The sequence below is a fragment of the Anomaloglossus baeobatrachus genome, chromosome 4 (assembly GCF_048569485.1).
Source record: "Anomaloglossus baeobatrachus isolate aAnoBae1 chromosome 4, aAnoBae1.hap1, whole genome shotgun sequence".
NCBI lineage: Eukaryota > Metazoa > Chordata > Amphibia > Anura > Aromobatidae > Anomaloglossus > Anomaloglossus baeobatrachus.
The window spans coordinates 690,410,407-690,436,010 of NC_134356.1; the positions used below are offsets into that span (position 1 = coordinate 690,410,407).

Here is a 25,604-nt window from a genome sequence, read left to right on the forward strand (position 1 = left end):
GCCGAACTCGAGCCAGACCCCCCGTTCGGCGAACCGCCTCGAGCCGAACCGGGACCGGTTCGCTCATCTCTAATCATGACCACTTTTTTGCTTAATTTTTTTTTCTAATTTTTCTCCACCAAACATCTAGGTGTGTCTAAAGGCTGCTTTTCACGTGTCGATTAATCGTGCGTTCGCATGTGCGATTTCACCCTCCCCCATCGTTTGTGCGGCACGGGCAGTTTCTTGCCCGTGTCGCACAAAGTTGTAACCCCCCGTCACACGCACTTACCTTTCGAACAACCTCGCTGTGGGCAGCAAAAATCCACTTCCTGAAGGGGGAGGAACGTTCGGCGTTACAGCGACGTCACACAGCGGCCGTCCAATAGAAGCGGAGGGGCGGAGATGAGCGGGACGTAAACATCCCTCCCACCTCCTTCCTTCCGCATTGCTGGTGGGACGCAGGTAAGCTGTGTTCATCGTTCCCGAGGTGTCACACAGAGCGATGTGTGCTGCCTCGGGAACAATGAACAACCGGATGTTCGATTTTTAGAAAATGAGTGACGTGTCAACGAGCAACGATAGGGTGAGTATTTTTACTAGTTCACAGTCACTCATAGCTGTCACATGCTACGATATGTCAAACGATGCCGGATGTGCATCATTTACGACGTGACCCCCATGACTTATCGTTTGATATATCGTAGCGTGTAAAGCCTGCTTTAGGGTCCAGTGCATCATATAGACCAAAAAATATGGTAACTATCTATCCATCCTTCCATCCAACCACCCATCCATCCATCCATAAATCCATCCATCCATCCATCTCTTGAATTCTTGACTATGTTTTTAATAACAATAATTAAATACAGCCATGAACAAATTATTAATATTATATTATTATTATATTTTCCTTTTGGCCAATCAGTTCAAGACAATATAGGCTGATCAAATTACCCAATTAGCCTCTTATGAAGTGTATCCTGTACGGCTTTCTTAATATCTTTATTCCTTAGACTGTATATTATAGGATTGACCAAAGGAGTAATCATAGTGTATAGTAGTGATAGGACTTTACTGATCGTTGATGATTGACCTTTTGTTGGAACAACATAAACACTGAACATTGTCCAGAAGTATACGGAGACCACGGTGAGGTGTGAGCTGCAGGTGGAGAAGGCTTTCTGTCTACCGGTACTGGATGGGATCCTTAAAACAGACAAAACTATGTAAATGTAGGATAATACGATGAATGAAATTGGGATTATAACAATTGTAGTGGCCAAAACATACACTTCTAATTGAATGGTAAAAAGGTCAGAACAGGAAAGTTCTAGCAATGCGAGAATGTCACAGAATAAATAGTCAATGGTATTTGAACGACAAAAAATGAGCTTTGCCATTTCTAGAATGTAAATCAACACAATGGAAAATCCATAAACCCAACATGTGACAGACAATATCAGACAATATCCATTAGTCATGATGGAGGAGTAACGGAGGGGATTACAGATGGCCACATACCGGTCATACGACATTACAGTGAGAAGAAGACATTCAAATGTTTCACAACTAGAAAAGAAATAGAACTGTTTGATACAGTCACTAACCGTCATCGTTCCACCATTATACAATAGAAGGTTGAGCAAGTTGGGTACAATGTCTGTGATCAGCAAGATGTCACTGATGGACAGTTGTGAGATGAAGAAGTACATCGGAGTGTGGAGGATCTTGCTGGTGGACACCAGGGCGATGATCAGGAGGTTTCCACTTATTGTCCCACAGTAAATAATAAGGAAAAGACAGAAGAGGAAAATTCTTAAATGTTGACTGGTCTGAAATCCTAAAATGAAAAATTCAGTCACAGTAGTCAGATTGTTCTCCTGCATTTTATATGGAATAAATTATGAAGCGATGTCTCCGGATAGGTGGTACTAAAAAATACTTATTTTGTGTTAATTTTCTGCATATATCATTTGGAAAATTGCAACAGAATCTTAAATGGCCAAGAAAATCAAGATTTAGTTTACATTTAAAATGAATGAAGAAAGTCTCCATGTGAAAGCCATATTTTAAGATGCTTCATAGTAACATCATTGTTTCATCTTCATTATGTTTTATATAATATCATCTACATCAAATAATTCTTTGTTCTTGATATTCATTAAATAATATAATTATTGCTTCTTATGAATCTGACTTCCTTTATGCAGAAAATTTCAGGGGCACCAGAGAACATTACTGTCTTATTATTTTAACATCACACAAACAAATTTGAGCCAAAATGAAAATTGGACATATTTATGTTCTAGACAAAAGGGACATCGCGAGTAAGAACAGTCTTGGGAGATTTATTTTGCCTCTGTCTCATGAGTATCTTTATTAATGTAATTACAGAATGTAAATTTAATATGATGAAGTCATATATTTGTATTCAGAATATTCAGTGCAGTTTAAACAAAACATTGTGTAGATAATGTAAGATATATTAATTACTAGGAGAGTTATAAGTTGACAGACAGTGTGGGCGCCAATTCCTATCTATTAGGGTGCCGACCTCTGCAGATAGGTAGTGTACAGGAGGGAGGTTCTATTGTAGGGTACCATCTTTAATTCCCTCTCCCTTCACCTGTGCACTAGTGGTTTTATGTGTATGGTACATTTGGTGTATTGTTGTCTTATTATAACTTTTATAATAAAATTTGAGAGTTATACGTTCACAACAAGTAGACATGAGCGAGCCTGTTGGATAAAGGTTCGCCAATTTCAAATTTGATATGAGCCTTAGCCTGTTCAGCTCGGGTTTGGTAACCCCAAACATTTTCCTCAAAAGTTGGGACTGTAATGTTCGGCTTTGTTCAATCACTGATCGTGTTTTAAACAAATGCTTTGTCAATAACATGTTATGCTTTTGGATAGGAATATGGTGCTGATAATGAAAGGGGGATGTATTTAATGAGTGGAGTGAGTGGGGACTCAGAGAAGCCAGACACACTTGGAGGCCATTTTTTTCCTTAACTTTATTTGCGGATGTTCCTGCAGCCAATCATGCAATCATGGCGCAGCAAACATCCACAAGGTTCTGACACAAGGGCTTGTGTCAATGGTTGCCTAAGGCACATGTCTGTGTGCATTTAAAATGCAGACATGTGGCATCGATGCCATGTTGTGATTGTGAAACATCAGGAAAGGTGCTGCCACTATTGATGCTAGACAGCTTAGCTAGGGAATTAGGATAGGTAGTTGAGAGAGATAGGAGAGCAATAGTATAGAATAGGGATGTGCAGTGTAACCGGTGTTCCACAAATTGGCAAATAATGGTAAAAATAGGGATAGGTATTTGTCAGTGCCTAATAAAGAGTTGCCAGTGAATAATCTAAATAGTTATTGCTATGTATTACTGTCTGCTCTCACTTATCCTGTGAAACACATTTCTAGGTATTGCTACGTATTACTGGCATCTTCCAATTAGCCAGCGAAACACATTTTTAGATATTGCTATGTACTGATGGCTGCCCACAGTTAGCCAGTGAAAAACATTTCTAGGTATTGGTACGAATTACTGGCTGCTCCAAATTAGCCAAAGAAACACATTTCTAGGTATTGTTAGTACTGCCTACTGTAAATTTGCTACTGAAAAAGCTAAACAGGTCTTGGCACTTTTCAATGTGTGCTCAAAATTATGATGTGAACCACATTTCTAGTTATCGATACTTTTTAGTGACTTCATAATTTTACCAACTCAGGCAGGAAATAAATAATTTATCTTTTGTATCAGATGTCTGACACGTGTGGGTATAGGGTAGCGAAACATCTGTTTGAAAGGGGAAGGATTCATCAACCATGAGAGGTAAATCACAACAAGGTTGTATTGGAAAGATGAATAGGCACGATGTTCAAGGGGTACATGTGGGAAGTTTTAATAGTCAAAGCTCTAGTGAGCAAACACCGACTCATCCTATTCCAAGACAAATTAAAACAATGTCAGTTACTGGACAGCCTACTCCACTAGATTTCTTTGACATATGCACTTTGCTTCAACTTTGAAATGAGACTGATAAACAGCATGTGCTAGAGTGGATGGCAAGCACTGAATAAAGTGGCCTCTTCTCTTCCTGCTCCTCAGCATCACATACAGCTCATTCCTCAGAAGTGCCACCACAATTACACTTTTTACCTCCCACATCCCAAATCTCTAAGTGGCAAATCTATTGTGGTAAGCACACATGGGCAACTCTGAAAAGCTGTTCACACCTTCTATCCCATGGGCATCAGAGGTCTGCTCCAAAGATTTGCAGACTCAAGTGGAGGTAAGCATCTGCACCGATACCCAAAATCTTTGTCAGTTGGATCCTAGCTTGGACGTTTTAGTGTTTCACAGGATCATGTCCCTCTTCAACTGACGTTACTCCCCCAGTGGTGGAGGTGATGATGATGAGATTCAGATAACTGACACGCGTACTGTCCTTTTATGTAAGGTCAGAAAGATGAGTAGTATAACATAGAGTATGACAGTGAAGTTAATTCTACAATTGATCAGCAGAAGCAGTTGATTTGGTGGTTGGTGGTTGGTTAGGCCTGGTAGTCCAAATTTTATTGCAGTAAGATTCCCACAGTAATGCTGGTTGCGCATGTGTCGGTTCATACATGTAGTAGTCAAATTTTAATTTTTTTCCGATACTGAGTCCTTGTTGGCAAATAACAAATGTTGGGTCATCTTTTGTAAGCTGTTTGTGCGGGAATTGCCAACATAACATTCTCATCTTCCTCTTCCTCATCTGCTGAGCTACTCAAGTGGGATGTAGAACTTCATTGTCATGCTTAATGTTGTCCCACTCCTCTTCTTCCTGACCTAACATCACAGGACAGTATGCGTGCGCCTCAGGTATCTGAGTCTCATCATTATCACTTCAACCCCTGAGGGTTAAAGTCACTTGACGAAGGTCAGGATACTGATCGCATCCTAGTTCGTCAGGAACCAGGATCCAACTGACAAAGATTTTGGGCATCGGTGCAGATGCTGTCCTCCTCTTGAGTCTGCGAATCTTTGGAGCACATTTCTGATGTTCATGGATTAGAATTAGAGATGAGCGAACCAACCGTGGTTCGGCTCGAGCTCGGTTCGCCAAACGGAGGTTGGGTTCGAGTTCGGTTAGGGCGAACCGGTTCGGCGAACCACTCGAACCCCATAGGAAACAATGGGAGGCAATCACAAACACATAAAAACGCATTATAAATGTACACATACAGTTAATAAACATTACCATAACACTTACCTGTCCCCGAGAAGCGTCCTACACTCTGTCTCACACAGGCAGATCTCACCAGCAACCAGTGACCAGCCCCCAGCCAGCAGCGACGCGTGGAAGCGATGCTGCTCTTGGTAACTAAGGTAAATATCGGGTAACCAACCCGATATTTACCTTGGTTACCAGCGCACACCGCTTAGCGCTGGCTCCCTGCACTCCTAGCCAGAGTACACATCGGGTTAATTTTACCCGATGTGTAGTCTGGCTATGTGTGCAGGGAGCTGGCACTGACAGCGTGAGAGCGGCGGACTCTGGTAACCAAGGTAAATATCGGGTAACCAAGGAAAGGGCTTCTTGGTTACCCGATGTTTACAGTAGTTACCAGCGTCCGCAGAAGCTGGCTCCTGACCGGCTGACACAGCCGGTCAATAACTGAGATCATCGAATGCCATAGCAACGCACTTGGTAGCGGTGATGGTGAAGTCCCGCTACCAGCACGCAGCGGCACTGGAATTACGTGATCGGAGCAGCGTTGCTATGGCAACCCATGCCACCGCTTACAGCCGGGAGCCTGTGGTCACTCTCAATCTCAGTTATTTCTGCATGGAGCACAGCGTTGTTACGAGGGGGACCCGGGGAAGCGTGCCAAGATGGGAAATGGACTGCTTCCGCCGGTCAAGGTCCACTGTGCGGTGTAAGGGACCGCCGCTATGGTGGGTGAAGAGTGAGCGGGTTGCTGCTAGCGATCGTCTGGAATGTCACAGACGATCTATGTACACCGATCTGCCCTAACCCGTGAGGGTTGTATGGCACAGATCTCACGTCTCGGTGTACCTGTTGCACGGGGAAGCACAGAGGTGCCCACGCACGTGTGCCAGTGGAAGTCACGAGAATATGGCACGAGGGTAGCACAGAGGTGCCCACGCACGTGTGCTTTCAATAAGCAGGTGAGTCCAATGGAGACTTGAGGAGCTCACTTGGAACAGGAACACGGCCTGTTGACGGGGGTACTGCCGGAGCAGCAAGGCAGGAACACGGCCTGCAAACGAGGTACTGCCGGAGCAGCAAGGGCCAAGCCCACAAGAGACAGTAATGCCTGAGCAGTGGCGTGGCAGCACGCTGCCAGACATCCAAACATAGAAGGACGGTCGCGCACCGCCATGATGGCAGGGGGAGCTTTTAAGGAGGTGCAGCTCCACCCGAGGGCGGGCGCGAGGCGGAGATGACGGACTTGACCCAATCAGGGTCCACGACGTCCCAGCCTGGCCAGTCAGGATTGACCACGTCACCAGCCTTGTCATCAAGCCGTGTGACGTCAGTGAGCGAATCAGGACCCACCACGCATTGCACATGCTCACCCTCCTGCCTCTGGGAAATAGAGGCGGGATCCTCGGTCTCACAATGTGCAGAGATAACGGGAATCTCACTGCTTCCCTGAGCAGTAAACCTCTGCACATTGCGCAGCCTCGCAGACCTTCGGGGCCGCTGAGCAGGAGAGTCTGCGGCAGGCCAGGAATGGGAGACCGCTTCACTCCTTGTAACAGGAGAACCACTAGGTGTCACCCTTCTGCTGCCTCTCTGAGAAGGTATCTCCTGCACACTGCGCAGTCTGGCAGACCTTCGGCGCTGCTGAGCAGGAGTGCTCGTGGCAGGCAAGGAATGGGAGACTGCCTCAGTCCTTGCCTCAGGAGAGCCACGAGATGTAACATTACCCCCCCGTCTAGGCCCCCCCCCCCCTGTCCATGCTCGAAGGCCGCTATCAAACCCGGGGCGCGGATATGATCCTCCAACTCCCAGGATCTATGCTCCGGACCACGGCCGGCCCACTCCACGAGGTAGTACCTCTTGCCCTGTATGACTTTTGTCTCCACAAGTTTTGCCACCTCAGGGTCGTCGGACGGGGAGTCGGTTTGAGCCGGCAGGGACCCCGAGAATTTATTAAGTCGTACGGGTTTCAGGAGGGACACGTGAAAGGTGTTGGCTATAGCCCAGCGTGGAGGGAGCTGGAGTCGGTATGCCACTGGGTTTACCTGCTGTAGTACTTTAAACGGACCCAGATACCTAGGGGCGAATTTGGCTGCCTGTACCCGTAGGTTAACCTTCTTAGAGGACAGCCATACTAGGTCACCAGGGGCGAAGGATGGTGCAGGGCGGCGGCGAACATCAGCCGTTGTCACCATCCGGTCTTTAGCCCTTTTAAGAGCCTCTTGGGTGTCATCCCAGATCTCCCGGGCCTTGGTAGCCCAATCCTCCACTCTAGTATCAGGTGACGTAATGGGCATCGGAACCGGGATTCTGGGATGTTGTCCGTTATTGAGTAGGAACGGAGTCTGGCCAGAGGATTCATGGACCGAATTGTTAATGGCAAATTCGGCCCAAGGAAGGAGGTTAGCCCAGTTGTCGTGGTGCGCGGATATAAAATGGCGGAGGTAAGTTACCAAGGTCTGATTAGTCCTCTCCACAAGTCCATTGGTCTCGGGATGGTATGCGGAGGAGATGTTCAGCTCTATCTGCAGGAGCTTACAGAGCTCTCTCCAGAAGCGAGATGCGAACTGGGGACCACGGTCGCTCACCACCTTGTCAGGCATGCCATGCAACCTAAATACATGCCGAATGAACAAGGTGGCGAGAGCACGTGACGTCGGGAGTCGTGGGAGAGGCACCAAGTGGACCATTTTAGAGAAGTGGTCCGTGATGACCCATACGACCCTGTGCCCTGCTGATTTGGGCAGATCTCCCAGGAAGTCCATCCCTACCACTTCCCAGGGACGATCCGGCACTGGCAGTGGGTGAAGAAGACCTGCCGGTCTCTGCCGGGACGGCTTATTCCGAGCACACGACATACAGGCTCCCACATATTCCTGTATGTCCTGGGGTAGTCTCGGCCACCAATAATGCCTGGTCACCAGGTCTCTGGTCCTTTTGACCCCGAAGTGACCCCCGACCTTGGAGGCATGGGCCCACGATAGCACCTCGTTCCGTAGTTCAGGGGGAACGAGGGTTTTGCCAGGTGGCACCTGGTCCAAAGAAGTGGGAGTGACCATCCTCAAGCTGTCCGGGGGTAGTATAAGACGAGGCTCCTCCTCGTCCTCCTCCAACACAACCATACAACGTGACAAGGCATCGGCCCGTACGTTCTTCTCACCGGCCAGGTGGCGGATAATAAAGCGGAACCGGGAGAAGAATAAAGACCAACGGGCCTGCCTTGGGTTCAGGCGTTGTGCTGTCTGAAGTTATGTGAGGTTTTTGTGGTCAGAAAAAACCTCAAATGGATGCTTCGCACCCTCCAGGAGATGCCGCCATTCCTGGAATGCTAGTTTCATCGCCAGAAACTCCCTATCCCCTATGGAGTAGTTCCTCTCAGCCGGAGAAAAGGTCTTGGAGAAAAAGAAACACGGATGTTTCCTTCCTCGTTCGTTTTTCTGGTACAGGACTGCACCTGCACCGACCGAAGAGGCGTCTACCTCCAATAGGAAGGGTTTGGAGATGTCTGGACGATGAAGGATGGGAGCTCTGGAGAAGTGAGTTTTGAGAGTGTGAAATGCCTCTACCGTTTCCCGTGTCCATGCTTTGGGATTAGCGCCCTTGCGGGTAAGGGCAATGATGGGTGCTGACACCGTCGAGAAGTTGGGAATGAACTGGCGATAATAATTGATAAACCCCAAGAATCGCTGGATCGCCTTCAGCGAGCGGGGCTCAGGCCAGTTCATCACTGTCTCCAACTTCCCCGGATCCATTGCTAACCCCTGACTGGACACTATGTACCCCAGGAACGGCAAGGATTCCTGTTCAAAAACGCACTTTTCCAGCTTAGCATATAACGAATGGGTGCGGAGCCTCTTAAGTACTCGGATGACATCCCTCCGATGGGTGGAAAGATCGGGGGAGAAGATAAGAATGTCATCCAGGTATGCAACCACGGAAAGATACAAATCCCGGAAAATGTCATTCACAAAGTCTTGAAATACGGCGGGGGCATTGCAGAGTCCGAAGGGCATTACTAGATACTCGTAGTGACCGTCCCTGGTGTTAAAGGCGGTCTTCCACTCATCGCCCTTTCGGACTCGCACTAGATTATACGCCCCGAGTAGATCCAGCTTTGTGAAGACCTTTGCCCTGCGGAATCGATCAAATAGCTCAGTAATGAGGGGCAAAGGGTATTTGTTCTTGATTGTGATTGCATTTAATCCCCTGTAATCGATACAGGGGCGCAGATCCCCTTCCTTCTTCTGCACAAAAAAGAACCCTGCACCAGCCGGTGAAATAGACTTGCGAATGAACCCCTTTGCCAGGCTGTCCTGAATATATTTGGACATAGCCTCCGTCTCTGGAGCAGAGAGTGGATACACTCTGCCCCTAGGGGGCTCGGAGCCTGGCTTCAGGTCTATTCGGCAATCATATGGCCGGTGGGGAGGAAGAGTATCTGCGGCCCTTTTGGAAAAGACATCCCTGTAGGCCTCATAATGTGTCGGTAAACCCGGCCCCTCAGTATTCCCTGAGGACCCAACCGACCTAATGGTAGCGGGTGGTTCGGTAGTCACGAGGTGCTCTCTACAGGATCCTGCCCAGGATGAAATCTCCCCTGTTGCCCAGTTGAGTATAGGAGCATGCTGTCTCAACCAGGGAAGGCCCAGTAGGATCTCATCCGTCCCCCCTGGAAGCACCAGGAAGGACACCTGCTCATGGTGTCCCGGTGGTACATCCATCCTGAGAGGGATGGTGATCTGGGTGATAGGATCGAGTAGTATGGACCCGTCGACTACCCGGACCCTGAGTGGCTTGGGCAACAGAACCAGGGGAACTGAGTATCGGGTTGCCAGGGAGGTCGAGATGAAATTGCCTTCAGCGCCTGAGTCCAAGCAAGCCAGGGCAGAGAAGAGAGTAGTGCCGAACTGAAACTGGGCGCTGATAGTCAACCTAGAGGGAGAAGTAGCGTCTAGAGTCCCCCCTCTGATAGAAACTAGACGCTGTCTTTTCCCGACGGTTTGGGACATCGGGTAGCTATGTGTCCCCTCTGCCCACAGGAAAAGCAGATGACACAAGACCGAGAACCTGGGGCAGAGGAGACCACCTTGGACACCTCCATTGACTCCACGGAGTCGCCTACAGGACTGGCTGGGGGACCTGTCTGATGGAAGACGGGAGTCAGACGCTTTTTAGGCCGAGAAGACGTGAGTGCTGAAGAGACCTCGAGCCTTCGCTCCGCCTGGCGGATGTCTATGCGAGAGGCAACCTGAATCAAGGACTCTAAAGTGGCAGGCACCTCACGTGTGGCCAGTGCGTCTTTGACAAACCCTGCCAGGCCCTCTCAAAACACAGGGACAAGGACCTTATCCGGCCAGTCCAGCTCTGCGGCCAGTGTCCTAAAGTGTACAGCAAAGTCCCCGACTGAAGCAGACCCTTGCCGAAGTCGTAGGAGGCGCAGCGCGGAATCGTGGGTGACTTGAGGCCCGAGGAACACCATTCTCATGGCCCCAAGATAAGCTGCTAAGTTATTCACCACACGATCTCCGCGCTCCCACAACGGCGTGGACCACTTCAGCGCTCTCCCTGTGAGCAGGGACTGGATGAAGGCTACCTTCGCCTTCTCGGTAGCGTAAAGAGTCGCGGACAGCTCTAAGTAGGTGGTAACCTGGTTTATAAAACCACGGCACTCAGAGCTGTTGCCGCTAAAGCGCTCTGGAAGCGCAAGGCGAGGAGACCTTCCGCCCAATAGCACAGCCTGGGTAGCCGCCTGGGTGGCGACTGTCGTCAGAGTAGTCTTATCGGAGGAAGACTGCTCCACTGCTGCCAATCGTGACTCCAACTGCTGCACATAACGCAGCAACTGCTGCTGCTCTTCAGCCATAGCCAGACCTTTGGCGCGACCGTAATGTTACGAGGGGGACCCGGGGAAGCGTGCCAAGATGGGAAATGGACTGCTTCCGCCGGTCAAGGTCCACTGTGCGGTGTAAGGGACCGCCGCTATGGTGGGTGAAGAGTGAGCGGGTTGCTGCTAGCGATCGTCTGGAATGTCACAGACGATCTATGTACACCGATCTGCCCTAACCCGTGAGGGTTGTATGGCACAGATCTCACGTCTCGGTGTACCTGTTGCACGGGGAAGCACAGAGGTGCCCACGCACGTGTGCCAGTGGAAGTCACGAGAATATGGCACGAGGGTAGCACAGAGGTGCCCACGCACGTGTGCTTTCAATAAGCAGGTGAGTCCAATGGAGACTTGAGGAGCTCACCTGGAACAGGAACACGGCCTGTTGACGGGGGTACTGCCGGAGCAGCAAGGCAGGAACACGGCCTGCAAACGAGGTACTGCCGGAGCAGCAAGGGCCAAGCACACAAGAGACAGTAATGCCTGAGCAGTGGTGTGGCAGCACGCTGCCAGACATCCAAACATAGAAGGACGGTCACGCGCCGCCATGATGGCAGGGGGAGCTTTTAAGGAGGTGCAGCTCCACCCGAGGGCGGGCGCGAGGCGGAGATGACGGACTTGACCCAATCAGGGTCCACGACGTCCCAGCCTTGCCAGTCAGGATTGACCACGTCACCAGCCTTGTCATCAAGCCGTGTGACGTCAGTGAGCGAATCAGGACCCACCACGCATTGCACATGCTCACCCTCCTGCCTCTGGGAAATAGAGGCGGGATCCTCGGTCTCACAATGTGCAGAGATAACGGGAATCTCACTGCTTCCCTGAGCAGTAAACCTCTGCACATTGCGCAGCCTCGCAGACCTTCGGGGCCGCTGAGCAGGAGAGTCTGCGGCAGGCCAGGAATGGGAGACCGCTTCACTCCTTGTAACAGGAGAACCACTAGGTGTCACCCTTCTGCTGCCTCTCTGAGAAGGTATCTCCTGCACACTGCGCAGTCTGGCAGACCTTCGGCGCTGCTGAGCAGGAGTGCTCGTGGCAGGCAAGGAATGGGAGACTGCCTCAGTCCTTGCCTCAGGAGAGCCACGAGATGTAACATAGCGTCCTTTCTCCCATGCAACTGTTCTGTCTGATGGAGCAGACAGAGCTGCATGTGTTGAAGGAGAAAGAAGACAGAAGAGCATGGATCGTGGAGGGGTGGAAGGGGGTAATAAACATGGAGTCTCTTAGTGTGTCTGTGTATTTATTTCTATTAAAGTATTTTTTATCTGTGTGGTGTTTTTTTTAACCCTTTATTGGAGATTCTTAATGGCCGAGTGAAACGTGCCTGACATTAAGAATCTCTGACTTAATACTAGCTAGTAAAACAAAGCTAGTATTAACTCATGATTACCCAGCAAAGCCACCTGGCTTCAGGGCTGCTTCTATGAGAGCGCCATTTTCTGGGGCGGCTGCGGACTGCAATTCACAGAAGAGGGGCCCAGAAACCTCGGGCTAACCTGTGCTGCGGATCAAATCCCCAGCTGCCTAGTTGTACCCGGCTGGACACAAAAATGGGGCGAAGCCCACGTCATTTTTTTTTTTAATTATTTCATAAAATTCATGAATTAAGTAAAAAAAGGGCTTCCCTATATTTTTAGTTACCAGCCGGGTACAAATAGGCAGCTGGGGGTTGGGGGCAGCACGTAGCTGCCTGCTGTACCTGGCTAGCATACAAAAATATGGCGAAGCGCACGTAATTTTTTTGTAGTTTTTAGGCAAAAAAAAAAAATGCTTCCCTGGATTTTCCATTGCCAGTGAAGGTAACACCAAGCAGTGGGGGTAAGCAGCCAGTAGCTGCTTGGATTACCCTTAGCTAGCAATACAAAAAATGCAGCGGGAGCCCGTATTTTTTTTTAAATTTTTTAAATAACTAAAAACAAAAAGGGCTTCCCTGTATTTTGATTGCCTGACATCACAGTAATGTAAAAATAAATCTTTAAAAAAAATGACGTAGCGCTCCGTGGTATTTTTGATTCTTAGTGCAGATAAAGCAGACAGCTACGGGATGCCACCCCCATCTGCCTGGCGTTACCTTTGCTGGCAATCAAAATACAGGGAAGCCCATTAATGTTTTTATTTAAAAAATAGTTTAAAAAAAATGACGTTGAGTACCGCCATTTTTGATAGTCAGCTAGGGTAAAGCAGACGGCTGTAGCCTGAAAACCACAGCTGGCAGCTTTACTGTGGTTGGGGATCCAATGTGGAGGTCACCCCAGGCTCTTTTTTTATAATTATTTTATAAAAATTAATAATTACAAAAAAAAGTAGAGTCCCCCCCAAATTGGATCACCAGCCAAGGTAAAGCAGACAGCTGGGGTCTGATATTCTCAGACTAGGAAGGTCCATGGTTATTGGACTCTCCCCAGCCTAAAAATAGCAGGCCACAGCCGCCCCAGAAGTGGCGCATCCATTAGATGCAAAAAACCTGGTGCTTCACCCCAGCTTATCCCGTGCCCTGGTGCAGTGGCAAACGGGGTAATAAATGGGGTTGATACTAGCTGTAAAGTCACCTGACATCAAGCCCAGCAGTTTGTGATGTCATGGCATCTATCAGATATCCGACATTACAAACTGTCAGTACTAACAAAAAAAATAGACAAAAATAATGTATTTGAAAAAACACTCCCCAAAACATTCCCTCTTTCATCAACTTATTGTAAGGAAAAAAAATAAAGGGATCCCACGATTACTCTGGACCGCCTATAATATGGGGGGACACGCTCAGGGAACGTATCCCCTATTTTCTAGGAGTGCAGACCCTCCATGTGAGGAGTGTGGGTGCAATGAATCTGCATCCACTCTCCCCTTGTCCACAGCAGCAGAGTCCATGTCGTAACTGTTGCTACCAAAGCTGCAATGCCCTGCTCATGAGGTAAGGGCATGCCTAATAATGAGAACTATTCTACATTTCCAAATACTGGTATTTGCTGATATTATTGCTATTCCACCTACTATATATTGGAGATAGGATCTTGGAGATGGAATACCAATTAAGGTCCAGTTATCCAGCTGAATGAATACTAAACAACAGAGCTCGCTAATTAGACATGTTTTCTTGTGGCGTATAACGGACTCTCATGTTTGGTAGTCGTTCAGCAGGGAAACTTTAAAAGCAAATCCCTCCATTTGTAAATGTAGTATAGCTCTCCTGATAAACTATGTTCTTTACCTCATGAGTAGAGTTGAGCGCGGTTCGCGGTGCGAGGTTCTCCAGTTCGTGGTTCGAGTGATTTTGGGGGCTGTTCTAGATCGAACTAGAACTCTAGCAGCAAAAAGACAAGCTAATTACTAGCTGGCATTCCGCTGTAATAGTGTAAGTCACTCTGTGACTCACACTATTATGAAATTTCAGTGCATAGTGTGTGGGAACAGCACATTCAGATCACTTGTGTTTGGATAATGGCGTCCGCCATTTTTTTTTTTTTCCCTTGTCTTCCTTACCTAAACGCGCGCGTGTAGTGGGGCGGGCCTGCATGTCAGCCAATCCTAGAAACACACACAGCTAAGTGGACTTTTAGCCAGAGAAGCAACGGCATGTGTGATAGGATGTCCATGTCACATATCCCTGCATTATAAAAACGGACATTTTCCTCCAGCACGCCATTGTCTGCCTTCTGCGTCTTGGTGTCAGTCACCGCTGGCATAGCTCCTGTCTCCGATACTGCTGTGTACGCTCTATACACAGCGCTATACAGAATAGGGATAGAAGTTTCTTTCAGCCCTTGTAAGGGCTAATACCGGCAGGGTCAGAGCCTTAGGTGACAGTCAGGTCCGTGAAAACAGATTTTAACAGCTACACAAGATGACAGCGTCTGTGTGGCTAAGGTCAGGGATTTCCTCACTGCATTTCCCCATTAAGAGGGATAGAAAGGGATGCTTCCTTTCCTCTACCCAGACCCACAACCCTGCCACTGTACCCTCCTGCCCTTTGCACACTCAAACTCCTTGTTACTAAGCCATTATACTAGCAAACACTGAGGAAACTTAGTGGCATCCTAAAAGTGGCTGTTGGACTTCATTATTGTCCCACTAGTGCAAAGATATTTGCAGCACGTCTGCCTGCATTGCACATTCAAGCTCATTGTTACTAAGCCATTATACTAGCAAACACTGAAGAAACTTAGTGGCATCCTAAAAGTGGCTGTTAGACTTCATTATTGTCCCACTAGTTCAAAGATATTTGCAGCACGTCTGCCTGCATTGCACACTCAAGCTCATTGTTACTAAGCCATTATACTAGCAAACACTGAGGAAACTTAGTGGCATCCTAAAAGTGGCTGTTGGACTTCATTATTGTCCCACTAGTGCAAAGATATTTGCAGCACGTCTGCCTGCATTGCACACTCAAAATCATTGTTACTAAGGCATTATACTAGCAAACTATGCTGCCAGTTTAAGGGCCGTAGTTGCATTATCAGTGATAATTATTGTTGTTTATTCTGCTGTTAATAAAGCTAGACCACCACTGAAATCTACACCACCTCTCAATTTTTACTACCACATTTTAAGTGCACAATCTTGTCGCAATCAAAATGATTGGCAAAATGACAGATGCTGGTGGAACGGGGAAGAGGCGTGTTGGAAAAGGAAAAAAAGGTTTGTCCATGGGGAAGGTGGCAAAGCTCCATTAACATCTGCTGAAGATAGACCATCTTCCAGCAAAAGTAAGATGTCTACTACTTACCGTGGACAATCCAATGTGCTCCCTTTTTTACGGACACGAACAACTGGAACAAAGGTAGATGATGGCCAAAAAAGGAAAATGCTTGAATGGATCTCAAGTGGTCCAACAAGTGCCCTCTCCGCCACCTCAACTACCGCATCCCAAAAACACCAGTCCTCTGAGTTGTCAGCCCAATCACACTTGCATTCTCCCAGCTCTGAAGTCTCCATCCGCCCTGCACAGTATGGTGGAACTGAGATGGCTGAGTCTGCAGAGCTGTTCAGTCACACTATAGCCTTGGAATTAGAAGTCTGCTCCCAAGCTACAGTGAGTACAAACCAGGAAATGGTCTGCAGTGGTGCCCAGAACCTTTGTGACTCAGATTCAGGCCGTGAGGACCAAGTTTCTGAGCATAATGTTGACCCTTTTTCACAAACTGTAACACCTGTTGTTATGGACAATGATGAACATACTGATGACGATGAGATGCAGATACCAGATTGGGATGACAACTTAAATAATCGGTCAGGGCAAGAAGAGGCTCGGTCTGAGGGTGAGGGGAGGGCAAACACAACAATTGATGAGGAAGTTCCAGTTCCCACCTACTGTCAACCCACAGTCAGGCACTCGAGGAGGTCAACAGAGGCGGTGGAGGAGGATGCAACCGACGACGAAGTTACCTTGCGCCTTCCTGGACAGAGTCGGAGCACTGGTAGCACGTCTACAACTGCATCCTCAGCCACCACTCTGCCTCTGAGCACTAGTCGGGGTGGATCAGCAGGTCGCATGCCCTCTAAGCCTTGCCTAGCCTGGTCCTTTTTTGACATAGCAAAAGATCGCCCAAATTATGTAATCTGTAAAATTTGTCGTGATTCTGTTAGTAGAGGGCAAAACCTCAGCAGTTTGACAACTTCTTCCATGAATCGTCACAAGAATAAATATCATATGTCCCAGTGGGAAGCTCACCGTGCTGTAATGCGGCCTAGCGGAGCGAACCATCCACCGCCTGCCCCTTCCAGTGCATCCGCGCGCTCTTCATCTTCTAGGACTGTAGGGACAGCTGTCACACCTGGTTTTCCACGCACAACTTCCACCACTGTAACCGCAACAGGTAGTTTGCTTGGTAGGTCGTCAGTTGGTTTGGAAGGGGAAACAAGTGCGTGTGTACAGCTCTCTCAGACATCGATAGCACCAACGTTGGATGAAGGCAACATTATGTCTACGCCTGCCCTTTCCTCACAAACCTGCATTTTTCCAGGGACACCCTACTCAACACCGTCTACACACAGCAGCCAGATCTCTGTCCCTCCGATGTGGACAAATAAAAGGCCATTTCCTGCGACCCATGACAAAGATAAGAGGTTGACTTTATCCCTCTGTAAGCTCTTGGCTACTGAAATGCTGCCTTTCCGCCTGGTGGACACACAGGACTTTAGAGACCTTATGTCTGTCGCTGTGCCCCAGTACCAGATGCCCAGTGGCCACTACTTCTCTAAGAAAGGTGTGCCTGCGCTACACCAGCATGTCACACACAACATCACCGCTTCCTTGAGAAACTCTGTGTGTGAACGGGTGCATTTCACCACCGATACTTGGACCAGTAAGCATAAACAGGGACGTTACATGTCGCTGACTGGGCACTGTGTAACTATGGTGATAGATGGTGAAGGGTCTGCTGCACAAGTCTTGCCGTCCCCACGACTTGTGTGTCAATCCTCTGTCTGTCCAAGTTCCGCCACTTCTTCTGCCTACTCCACCTCATCTGGGTCCTCCACCTCCGCCCCAAGCCTGCCTGGTCAGGCCACCAGCGTTCTCACTGCGCAGAAGGAATCACGCACCCCTCATTACTATGCTGGCAGCAGAGCGCAATGGCATCAGGCGGTCTTTAGCTTGACATGTTTTGGAAATAGGAGTCACACAGCAGCTGAGTTGTGGGCACCTGTGGAGACTGAGCTTAATAAATGGTTGTCTCCACTCAACCTGCAGCCTGGTAAGGCCATGTGCGACAATGCTGCAAACCTGGGTGCGGCGCTTCGCCTGGGCAAGGTGACACACGTGCCTTGTATGGCTCACGTGTTGAACCTTGTTGTCAAGCAATTTTTAACACACTATCCCGGCCTAGATGGCCTTCTGACCAGGGCACGAAAACTGTCTGCTCACTTCCGCCGTTCAACCGCCGCAGCTGAGTGACTTGCATCGCTCCAGAAGTCTTTCGGCCTTCCGGTTCATCGCCTGAAATGGGATGTGGCGACACACTGGAATTCAACTCTCCACATGTTACAGCAGCTGTGGCAGCACCGCCGAGCCCTGGTGCAATACGTCATGATGTATAGCCTGGGCCAACGAGATGCAGAGGTGGGGCAGATCACCCTCATGGAGTGGTCTCAGATGAAGGATCTATGCACCCTTCTGCACAGTTTCGACATGGCGACGAATATGTTTAGCGCTGACAATGCCATTATCAGCATGACAATTCCAGTCATTTACATGCTGGAGCACACGCTAAACACTTTACGGAGTCAGGGGGTGGGACAACAGGAAGGGGAGTAACTACAGGAGGATTCATATTCGCAAGACACAACAACATCACCAAGGTCCAGACGTTCATCATCACCAACGCGGCAGGCATGGGACCATGGGGGACAGGGATCAACAAGGGCACATGGTAGCAGGCGAAATGTTGAGGAAGGTGCAGGAGACCATGAAGAAATGGAGGATGAACTGTCCATGGACATGGAAGACTCAGCGGATGAGGGAGACATTGGTCAAATTTCAGTTGAAAGAGGTTGGGGGGAGATGTCAGAGAAAGAAAGAATGGTTAGCACCTCTATGCCACAAACACAGCGTGGACTTGGTGGGCATGGCTGCGCAAGACACATGAGCGCCTTCTTGCTGCACTACCTCCAACATGACCCTCGTATTGTCAAAATTAGAAGTGATGATGACTACTGGCTTGCCACACTATTAGATCCCCGGTACAAGTCCAAATTTTGTGACATAATTCCAGCCATAGAAAGGGACGCACATATGCAGGAGTATCAGCAGAAGCTGTTACTCGATCTTAGCTCGGCTTTTCCACCAAACAACCGTGCAGGTGCAGGGAGTGAATCTCCCAGTTGTAACTTGACAAACATGGGACGGTCTCGTCATCTTCAACAGCCTACCCATACCAGTAGCACCATATCTGGTGCTGGTAACAGCAATTTTATGGAATCTTTTCATAATTTTTTAAGACCGTCCTTTGCAAGGCCACCAGAGACAACAAGTCTTACACATAGTCAATGGCTGGAGAGGATGATACAGGAGTATCTCCAAATGAACATCGATGCCATGACTTTGCAAATGGAGCCTTGCTCATTTTGGGCTTCAAATCTTGAAAAATGGTCAGAGCTCACAACTTACGCCTTGGAGATTTTGTTGTGTCCAGCTGCCAGCGTTGTCTCTGAACGTGTCTTCAGTGCTGCTGGGTGTGTGCTGACAGATAAGCGCACGCGTCTGTCCAGTGACAATGTGGACAGACTAACGTTCATCAAAATGAACAAGTCATGGATCCACAAGGAATTTACTACCCCTGTGTCATCCTGGGGAGAGTAAATGCTTGTGGAATTGGAATGTGCTTGATGCAAATCAAAACATCCTGTTTGCAACTGGGGCACAAGTGCTGCCACTGATGGGGTTTCTGTGTGGCCCAATTGTTGGAAAAAAGGGAGACTCCGCTTGGAGTAACCCTTGCTTACATTGTTTTTAAAAATGATCCAAGATGAACAGATCTGGGATCAGGAAAGACTTTGCTACCTACCCCGGTGTCCTCCTGGGGACGGTTAAGTATGGCGTATTTTTGAATGTGCTTGATGCAAATCTAGCTGTGAAGTGTACAACTGGGGCAAAAGTGCTTCCACTGAAGGGGTGAGTGTCTGTGTGGCCCAATTTTTGGAAAAAAGGGAGACTCCGCTTGGAGTAACCCTTGCTTGCTGTGTTTTTTAAAAGGAGCCAAGATGAACAAGTCATGGTTCAGCAAAGACTTTGCTACCTACCCCAGTGTCATTCTGGGGACGGTTAAGTATGGCGTATTTTTGAATGTGCTTGATGCAAATCTAGCTGTTAAGTGTACAACTGGGGCACACGTGCTGCCACTGAAGGGGTGAGTGTCTGTGTGGCCCAATTTTTGGAAAAAAGGGAGAACTCCGCTTGGAGTCACCTTGTGGTGTTTTACATGATTTTAGAAGGTCGTGCCATGCCTATATCTGTATCTCCTCCTCTTTTTCCTTGTGCAGCTCTTTTGTTTTCGCATGAGTATATGTCCTTGTCACTTTCCCATGTGTTTGTGTTGTGTTGTGACTGAGTTGTTTGTCACCTTTTGGACACCTTTGAGGGTGTTATCTAGGTGTTTTTTTGTGTTTGTGATTGCCTGCCATTGTTTCCTATGCGGTTCGAGTTCGGTTCGTCGAACGTTCGCCGAACCGAACTCGAACGGGACCCCCGTTAGACGAACCGAACTCGAGCCGAACCACGGCCGGTTCGCTCATCTCTACTCATGAGCAGGGCATTGCAGTAGCTTACAGATGCATGGTTACCACCACTCGCTGTGTCTGAACACAGGAAGCTGAGCTGACAGCCGCTCTGTGCATGCAGCAGTGTCTATTGTGAAGGAACGGGCCGTGGGGGATCAACGCTGCACAGGTACCGTGGGACACCAGGGAACACCAGTGGTGTTATAGGGGGTTGAACTGGCAGGGCCTGGGGAGGAGTTTTCTGTCGCATGTGTCATGGCACATGCAACAGAAATCAGAGGAGTAGGGTGAATGCGGCCGGCGCGCAGCTGTGCGTGCGGCCATTTGGATTTCCGGGAGGGGGGAGGGAGGGTAGTTTGGCGACACCGGGGGACCGGGGAGGTGATTTTTCTCCCATCTGACATGTTTGTTCATGCCAGATAAGAGATAAATATTTTTTACCGGCACTGTCATTTACTGTAACGTGATCACCGTTATACGGTGTATACCGGTGATCACGTGAGTGGGGATCAGAAAAAACGGCCAGAATCATAATCCCCAGAGATTTTCTGACGCTGGGGGGCGCTCTTTACTTATTTCTGCCTGCTGTTTATAAACGGCAGATTAGAATATGGCTACATTAAAACGACCGATCCGTTTTTGCTGTCCGCAAAAAAAAGGTCCATTTTTTTCACGGTGCATCCGTGTGGCATCCGTTTCCGTTCCGTATTATTAAGTCTGGGTTGTGGATCCACTGGGCCGTGCACCCCACTGGAGGCCTGGGTGCACGGTAGCCAGAGCACTGGCATGGCAGGGACTGCGTCCCACAGGGGATGGGTAGAACAGTCACTGGGGCTTCAAAGTTCCTGGAGACAGTGCAGGAATCTTGCACAGGTGCCGGGTAGGAATGTCAGGCAATAGTATTGATCACAGGACACGGCACAAGGGGGACCTGAGCACCTAGCTTTCAAGACAAGGCTTACAAGACACGTTGATCAGGCCCCGCCCACATGGAAAGGCCAGTCTTATATACCCAGCACAGCCTCATGTCATATCCTGCTGCAGCAGTGCTGGGCCCATAAGACCAGGTGAGTGGGCGTGTCCCGGTCCTATACAGAAGCATGAGTCAGACACATGAGACTGGGGACAGGACACAGGAAAGCAAGAGCGGGAGCGGCAGCAGTGACTGGTGGACATGTGGACCAGATCAGTGGGTAAGGAGCGGTGCCGTGCAGGTGAGACCGGATCAGTGGGTAAGGAGCGGTGCCGTGCAGTTGCGACCGGATCATTGGGTAAGGAGTGGTGCCGGGATGGTGCAACTGTATCAGTGGGTAAGGAGCGGTGCCGAGGCATTGGGAGTGTGACACGTATACGGTCCGTATGTCATCCGCCTTCCGTTTTTTTTGCGTACTGCCAAAAAACGGAAGCAGGGAAAATACATAAATTTACCCAGGATCTATAGCTTCAACCTACATGAGGCGGTCACATGTCCAGTCCCATTTTCTACTATCTTTCACAGCGTAGAGAGCTCTGGTGATTTTCCTGTGCTTGTACACTTCATATCAGTCTTTTCTGTCATTATAATGGTAGAAAGACACATAATGTCCCACTCTCCTGCATTTTGTAATTATGAACCCTTTGGTGCCTTTCATGTGGCACTAAGGGGTGCTTAGCCTTGTATTTAGCCAAAAAAATAAATAAATTTAAAAAAAAATGACGTGGGATTTCCCCTATTTTTGATAGCCAGCTAGGGTAAAGCAGATGGCTGCAGCCTGCAGATCACAGCTGGCAGCTTCACCTTAGCTGGTAATCCAAAACTGAGGGCACCCCCCGCTGTTATTTTAAATTAAATAAATCATTAAAAAAAACAAAAAACAACACACGGGGGTCCCCCAAAATCGGATCACTAGCCAAGGTAAAGCAGACAGCTGGGGTCTGATATTCTCAGACTAGGAAGGTCCATGGTTATTGGACTCTCCCCAGCCTAAAAATAGCAGGCCACAGCCGCCCCAGAAGTGGCGCATCCATTAGATGCAAAAAACCTGGTGCTTCACCCCAGCTCATCCCGTGCCCTGGTGCGGTGGCAAACGGGGTAATATATGGGGTTAATACCAGATGTGTAATGTCACCTAGCATCAAGCCCTGGGGTTGGTGAGGTCAGGCGTCTAACAGATACCTGACATCACCAACCCAGTCAGTAATAAAAAAAAATAGACGACAAACACATTTTTATTTGAAAAAACACTCCCCAACACATTCCCGCTTTCACCAATTTATTAGAAAGAAAAACAAATCCAGGTCTGCTGTAATCCAAAAAGGCGTTCCTACGACGATCCATACCATAGTCGCTGTCCCAGTCAATGAAGAACAGAATGTTCCCCGATGGCTTGGAGAGCAGTGCAGTGACCTGAGCTAACATCAGTAGGTCAGACCAGGTCACTGCAGGGCAGGACAAGTGCTGCTGTCAGGAGCGAGGTACATTACCTGCGGTGACGATCTCCTGCACTGCTGATAAAAGACCTGTCACTGACTTTAATGACCGCTGACTTCACAGCCAAGTATCGCGAGAGCCCATGACGTCACCGCTAGTGACAGTCTCGGGCCGCAGTGAGAGATGTAAAGCGGCGGCTATGGAAGACAGTGTCAGTGCTGAGGTCGGGAGGGCAGGACTTTATCACCGCAGGTAAGCCGAGCGGGGCCATGTGTGCGGAGTGTGAGGTGGGCGGAGCCGAGGGAGGCCATGTGTGCGGAGTGTAAGGTGGGCGGAGCCGAGCGGGGCCATGTGTGCTGAGTGCGAGGTGGGTGGAGCCGAGCGGGGCCATGTGTGCGGAGTGCGAGGTGGGCGAAGCCTAGCGGGGTAATGTGTGCGGAGTGTGAGGTGGGCGGAGCCGAGCGGGGCCATGTGAGCGGAATGCGAGGTGGGCGGAGCCTAGCGGGGTAATGTGTGCGGAGTGACAGATGAGCGGAGCCTAGCGGGGCCATGTGGGCAGAGTGCCAGGTGGGCGGAGCCAAGCGGGGCCATGTGTGCGGAATGCGAGGTGGGTGGAGCCTAGCCGGGTAATGTGTGCGAAGTGCCAGATGAGCGGAGCCTAGCGGGGCCATGTGGGCAGAGTGCCAGGTGGGTGGAGCCAAGCGGGGTAATGTGTGTGGAGTGTGAGATGGGCGGAGCCTAGCGGGGCCATGTGTGCGGGCGGCGGAGTGCGAAGTGGGTGGAGCCTAGTGGGGCCATGTGGAGCTGAGGACGTCAGTGCCGGGGACTGCATGGCTGTAGACAGGTGAATGTGAGTGTTTGTGTGTGTGTATGTGTGTACATACCAAGTGCAGTAGGGGGCGGAGCTCAGCGGGGAGATGTCGGCTCCCTGCACATGTAACAAGGGTAAATATCGGGTTACTAACCAAAGCGCTTTGCTTGGATACCCAATGTTTATCTTGGTTACCAGCTTACCGCAGGCTGCCAGCAATGGCTCCCTGCTAGAGATGAACGAACCGGTCGTGGTTCGGCTCGAGTTTGGGTCGCCGAACGGAGGTCTTGTTCGAGTTCGGTTAGGCAAACCACTCGAACCGCATAGGAAACAATGGGAGGCAATCAGAAACACATAAAAACACCTAGGAAACACCCTCAAAGTTGTCCAAAAGGTGACAAACAACTCACAACACAACACAAACACATGGGAAAGGGACAAGAACAAATTCTCATGTGAAAACAAAACAGCGTAACGAGGAAAAAGAGGACAAGACACAGATAAAGGCACGGCATGCCCTTCTAAAATCATGTAAAACACCGCAAGGTGACTCAAAGCGGAGTCTCCCTTTTTCCTAAAAAATTGGGCCACACAGACACCCACCCCTTCAGTGGCAGCACTTGTGCCCCAGTTGTACACTTCACAGGTAGATTTGCATCAAGCACATTCAGAAATACCCCATCCTTAACCGTCCCCAGGATGACACTGGGGTAGGTAGCAAAGTCTTTGCTGACCCATGACTTGTTCATCTTGGCTCCTTTTTAAAAACACAGCAAGCAAGGGTTACTCCAAGCGGAGTCTCCCTTTTTTCCAAAAATTGGGCCACACACACACCAACCCCTTCAGTGGCAGCAGTTGTGCCCCAGTTGTACACTTCACAGGTAGATCTGCATCAAGCACATTCAAAAATACGCCATTCTTAACCGTCCCCAGGATGACACCGGGGTAGGTAGCAAAGTCTTTGCTGAACCATGACTTGTTCATCTTGGCTCCTTTTTAAAAACACAGTAAGCAAGGGTCACTCCAAGCGGAGTCTCCCTTTTTTCCAAAAATTGGGCCACACAGACACAAACCCCTTCAGTGGCAGCACTTGGGCCCTAGTTGTACACTTCACAGGTAGATTTGCATCAAGCACTTTCAAAATACACAAGCATTTACTCTCCCCAGGATGACACAGGGGTAGTAAATTCCTTGTGGATCCATGACTTGTTCATTTTGACATTGTCACTGGACAGACGCGTGCACTTATCTGTCAGCACACACCAAGCAGCACTGAAGACACGTTCAGAGACAACGCTGGCAGCTGGACATCACAAGATCTCCAAGGCGTAAGTGGAGAGCTCTGGCCATTTTTCAAGATTTGAAGACCAAAATGAGCAAGGCTCCATTTGCGAAGTCATGGCATCGATGTTCATTTGGAGATACTCCTGTATCATCCTCTCCAGCCGTTGACTATGTGTCAGACTTGTTGTCTCTGGTGGCCTTGCAAAGGATGGTCTAAAAAAATTATGAAAAGATTCAATAAAATTGCTGTTACCAGCACCAGATACGGTGCTGATGGTACGGGTAGACTGTTCAAGATGACGAGACCGTCCCATGTTTGTCGAGTTACAACTGGGAGATTCACTCCGTGCACCACGGGTGTTTGGTGGAAAAGACGAGTTAAGATCGAGTAACAGCTTTTTCTGATACTCCTGCGTATGTGCGTCCCTATTCTATGGCTGGAATTATGTCACAAAATTTGGACTTGTACCGGGGATCTAATAGTGTTGCAAGCCAGTGCTCATCATCACTTCTAATTTTGACAATACGAGGGTGATGTTGGAGGTAGTGCAGCAAGAAGGCACTCATGTGTCTGGCGCATCCATGCGGACCAAGTCCACGCTGTGTTTGTGGCATAGAGGTGCTAAAAATTCTTTCTTCCTCTGACTTCTCCCCCCAACCTCTTTCAACTGAAATTTGACCAAGGTCTCCCTCATCCGCTGAGTCTTCCATGTCCATGGACAGTTCGTCCTCCATTTCTTCATGGTCTCCTGCACCTTCCTCAACATTTCGCCTGCTACCATGCACCCC

At 49.0% G+C, this 25,604-nt stretch overlaps 1 protein-coding gene across 1 annotated transcript; it reads right to left on the reverse strand.

Annotated features, from left to right (window-relative positions):
* Positions 1–932: 932 nt before the first annotated feature.
* LOC142302939 (olfactory receptor 11L1-like) lies at positions 933–1,868 on the reverse strand. The gene has a single exon (XM_075344042.1). It carries the CDS (start codon positions 1,866–1,868, stop codon positions 933–935), a length of 936 nt encoding a protein of 311 aa, XP_075200157.1.
* Positions 1,869–25,604: the final 23,736 nt, after the last annotated feature.